Below are 4,292 nucleotides of genomic sequence, written 5' to 3'. Positions count from 1 at the left end.
GGTCCTTCAGAATGTGGGAAAGGGAATGGTTTTGTCATATGGAAAATCAGGTCCCCCACTAAGGAGAGAGGAATGATCTACGATAGTGTTCATATGCTTTAGATGTAACAGCTGCCAAAAATGAGGCACAACTTCATGTTGTTTCACTCTGCACCCCTTTTAATCAATTCCTTCCACGAATCTCAAAGTCAAGCTGATCCCATAGAAATCATCAAAATGGGAGGGTTATCCTCCAAATTAGCCAACCCTCCTACCCTCCCACACAATAGTCTCTAGCCAGCTGATACCCCACCAGAGTTAAAGAATTTTCCCTGCTCACTCACTGCTCAAGTATCTGGGGCACCAAAGTCCTATCTCAAAGAGCTACTATAATTACAACAAGCAAGAAAATGAACATCAACCAAATAACAAAAATGCCCAAAGAGCCACTACTCACCTCGGTGAAAAAGCCTGCAATCCCAGCCTGGCAGGAGCCATGTTCCTCCCCGTACTTCTTCTTATATTCTACATGGGGAAAGAAGGGAAGAGAAGCAAACCACAGCCATGTCAGTGTGAGCCAGTCATGTGTGGAGCAGCCAAAGAGAGCTTGGGGTGAGCCTGCCACTTCTGTGTGCTATTGCAGGCTAAGCCCAGGGAGGTTTCCAGACCAGGGCATGGAAGGAAAATCTTAGGAATCCACCAGAGCTCAAACATCCAGGCTCTGGCACCACTGAGGAGCAAAGGTGCCAAGTGCCCCAGCAAACTTCCTCAGATCATGCTGGGGAAAGAGGAGAAGCAACCCTGGTAATTAAGTGAGAAGCTGGTGACAATTATTTCATTTACTTCAGAGAGGATGGAGATCCCTAACAGGACCAAGAAGCTGAAAACATGACTCAGAAGTGGAATGATGTGGCCATCCAACTGTGGAATCCCCTGGAAGAAGATTCAAACCCACTGCTGTCAAGTCAATTCCAATTTACAGTAATCCAATAGGACAGAGTAGAAGTGCCCCATAGGGTTTCCCCAAGGATGTAAATCTTTACAGATGCAGATTGTCACATCTTTCTCATATGAAGTGGCTGTGAGTTCAAACCACCAGCCTTTGGGTTAGCAGTCAAGTGCTTTATCCACTGTACCACCAGAGCTCCTGGAAGATGACCAACCTTCTCAAAAAGACAGTCAATGCAGCTGGAAGGTAATATACTTCCTACCATTCCACCAAAACCAAGTCATCTGAGTCCGTGAGACACAGGGAGAGGGTGCCCCTCTGGACTTGCAGCCAATGGTTATATTATGTCTGACATTTTCACTTCTGGCTTCCTTGTGTAGAAAGAAAATAGGATCATATCTCCAAGCCAAAAGAAAACTAATAAATAAGCTCTTTTTCTTCTCTACTCCCTCAGTTCCAAACACTGCTACCCTGACAAATTTGCCTGTTGCTGCTGTTTCATTTTTAAGTTGGCAATATACAGAGGGAGAAACTTTTGATAAGTGTTTACCATGTTTCAGACACTGAATTAGCTGCTTCCATTCACATGAAATCACTGATCCTTCTTCCGTAGGGACAGGTATCCCTCTTTGCTAGCAGGTAGGCTTGGAGAGGTAAGTTGCCCACAGCAACTAATAAATGGCAAAGTCAGGATTCTACCCAAGTCTTGACTCAGACACTTCTTTCATCATCTCTCTAGCCCATCAAAGGCTTTGCAAACCAGGGAAGTGACCGGCTGTTTGAAATCATCTCATGGGTAAAGACATAGACATGGAGAGACATTTACCTCAGGTGACACAATAATTGCATGTGAAATGAGCACTGCTTGGCACTGGCCCCTGAGTTGCCTCTGGGCACCATCAAGCTGAGGCAACCCAACAAAATAACCCAGTCACCCCCATGCCACCCCTGAGCTCTTGGCAAGTCCCTTCCACCACTGAATGCAATACGATTATTTTTGAAACACAAAATAAATAATACAAAGGAGCAAGGAAGCTGTGATTGCAACACAGTACCACTTCCTGCAGCTCAGCGTGTCTTCTTGAAGTGGAAGGGAAAAAGGGCTCTGGGGAAATATGCAGAGTAATTCAGTTTCTAACAACACTCACCGCAGAGCCTGGTAACATTTTCCAGTAAGTGGCCATTAACCGACTGCTAAATTACAAAGGAATGTCAATCGAGTTACTCCTCTTCCTTGTGAGGGCTAAATCAATTCCTCCCGCCTTGTCTTGTCATAAGGAGAACTCACAGTCCTGCCAGAAAGTAACCCAGTGACAAGTGAAACTCCTTGTTCTGTGCAAAACCTTGCACCAGGGCTGTGAATGGGGCTTGTGCAAAGTAACAAATCAATCTTGCATCAAAATAGCACAACGACAAGAAGGATCAAAATGTCCCAACTTAAACAAACACTTATGTTAAATACTAAATCTGGAAGTTCTGGCAAAAATGCATATGTGACTCTATTTTTAACAAAAAAAAAAAAACTGTAAATCTTGAAAAAATGGGCATACAAAGGAAAGTCAGCCCCCAAGAGCAATATGAAACTGCAATGCAGAATGCACCAGTTCTGCCTCAAAATTTATGACACGAAAAGGAATTATGTGGAGATCTTTCATCTTTTAAAAGCAAATGATGTCAAGGTCTTTTTGTGGCAAGGAATCCAAGACTCCTAGCTATGAGAACTTCAGTGCCTTTCTCTACCTCATCCCCAAACTGTGCTGGCCTCCTTTACTCTAGGAGCAGGACCCGGACTTCTGAGCGATCATGACCATACTGGGAGCTGGGAGGGCCCCACCCTGCCCCCAGGCTAAACTCTTATGAGGTAAAACCCTTACCAGCACCCCTTCCTCTGCCAGTTTAGAGGCCAGTCCCTGTGTCCACAGGCTGCAGCTGCCCCCAGTGGCCTGAAGGGCAGGGGCACACATGGAAGGAAGCACCATCACTGGCTGTGGCATCTAAAACCCCAGGGTCTATGCTTGTCTTTCTAGGGTACTCTAGAACAAGGAATCAAACACTGTGGGGCCCTGGTTGGTACCTGCACCCATAATTCCTGATTAGAAGACAGGTCATTTTCTGATCTCCTAGGACTTTCTGTCATTCTGTAACTAACCCCTTCAACCCTTTGAAACAGAATCCTCCTAATCCTACCATCTGCCACCCTCATCCCCACAACACACACTTGGGGGGCAGTTGTGGGGCCAACAACTCTAATCTAGGAAAGCTCAACCAGTGTTATCAGAGTCTACAGTTTTACAGTTCCAAGCCTTCCTGAACCCCTGATCAGTTTCTCGATCCAGGTGACACTCTCCGTCCAAAGTTTATTCATCAAAGCATTTAACTTACCACAGGGATGCATCGTCTCAGTGACCCCAGCACTAGCACTGGGCCACATACACTGTGTTTTGTGACTATGTGGTGAAGGAACATGTGTACTGACGCTCCCTCTTGTACATATCTGAGATGGGGGGGGGGGAGGATTGGAAATTATGAGGAAAGGGATCAGGCACATTCCTCCTGCTACTAAATCCCTGAGCTCACCAGCCTCTTTGGACCTTTATCTGCCTTCACCTCCTGCTTTCTTCCCATCTGTCAGGCTCCCTGGACTCTATCCCAACCCTGCTTAAAAAGGAGTATGTTCTGGGTACCAGGAATCCTGAGTTCTAGACCTAGGGGTGCCACTAACCACAGAGGTTCAAGGTATGTGGTGGGTGGGATCAGAGCAGGACAATGACCCATGAGGTAGCAAAAAACTTCCTTTTCCTGGGCTTTCCAAACTGAACAGCAGTGATTCTACCTTGGGCAATTCTATCCTCACTTGGGCCCCAGAAGGAACTGGGTAGAAAATTCAGATCCAGTTCTTCAATCCCTGCCTATTCCCTAGCACCACCCTTCACTAACTGTCCTTAGAGATTTGAGGAGCCATAAATGGGACCATCCACCCAGGGAGACCCAGGCCCACGATGTTGCAGCAAATGAAGTCGCTATGCCTGTGTTCAGGTCCAGCCCTCTGCATGCATAGTAATCATCTACTGAAGATTGAGCCTCTCTGAAAAAGTGATGTGAGTCTCCTTCATAGAAGCATGTCAAAGTCATTCTGTATCTTGAGATGCGGCATCATCATATGAACCAAGGAATCCCAAAAACCTGAGTTCTGTGCGCAGCCCAGCCCTTCCCTTTACCAAAAAAAAAAAAAAAAAAAAACTACCATTGAGTTGGTTATAATTCACAGCAACCCCCTTTGGGTTTCCAAGGCAATCACTCTTTAGGAAGTAGATTGCCTCATCTTCCTTCCATGGAGCAGCTGATAGGTTTTAACCACCAACCT

At 45.9% G+C, this 4,292-nt stretch overlaps 1 protein-coding gene across 1 annotated transcript in view; it reads right to left on the bottom strand.

Moving 5' to 3' along the window:
- The window catches only part of ITGA9 (integrin subunit alpha 9), a gene marked incomplete at its 5' end in the record, with an annotated part of 538,072 nt that overhangs the window by 483,462 nt on the left and 50,318 nt on the right, over positions 1-4,292 (bottom strand). Inside the window, one exon of the mRNA XM_007945751.1 lies at positions 437-504. Within this exon, the coding sequence (XP_007943942.1) occupies positions 437-504 (68 nt within the window). The remainder of the gene's footprint in view (positions 1-436; positions 505-4,292) is intronic.

Source organism: Orycteropus afer, unplaced genomic scaffold, assembly GCF_000298275.1.
Source record: "Orycteropus afer afer isolate SDZICR_OR568_19922 unplaced genomic scaffold, OryAfe1.0 scaffold00142, whole genome shotgun sequence".
In the NCBI taxonomy this organism is placed as follows: Eukaryota; Metazoa; Chordata; class Mammalia; order Tubulidentata; family Orycteropodidae; genus Orycteropus; species Orycteropus afer.
Note: the sequence above shows the minus strand (reverse complement) of the source record. Positions and strands in the feature narration are given on the sequence as shown.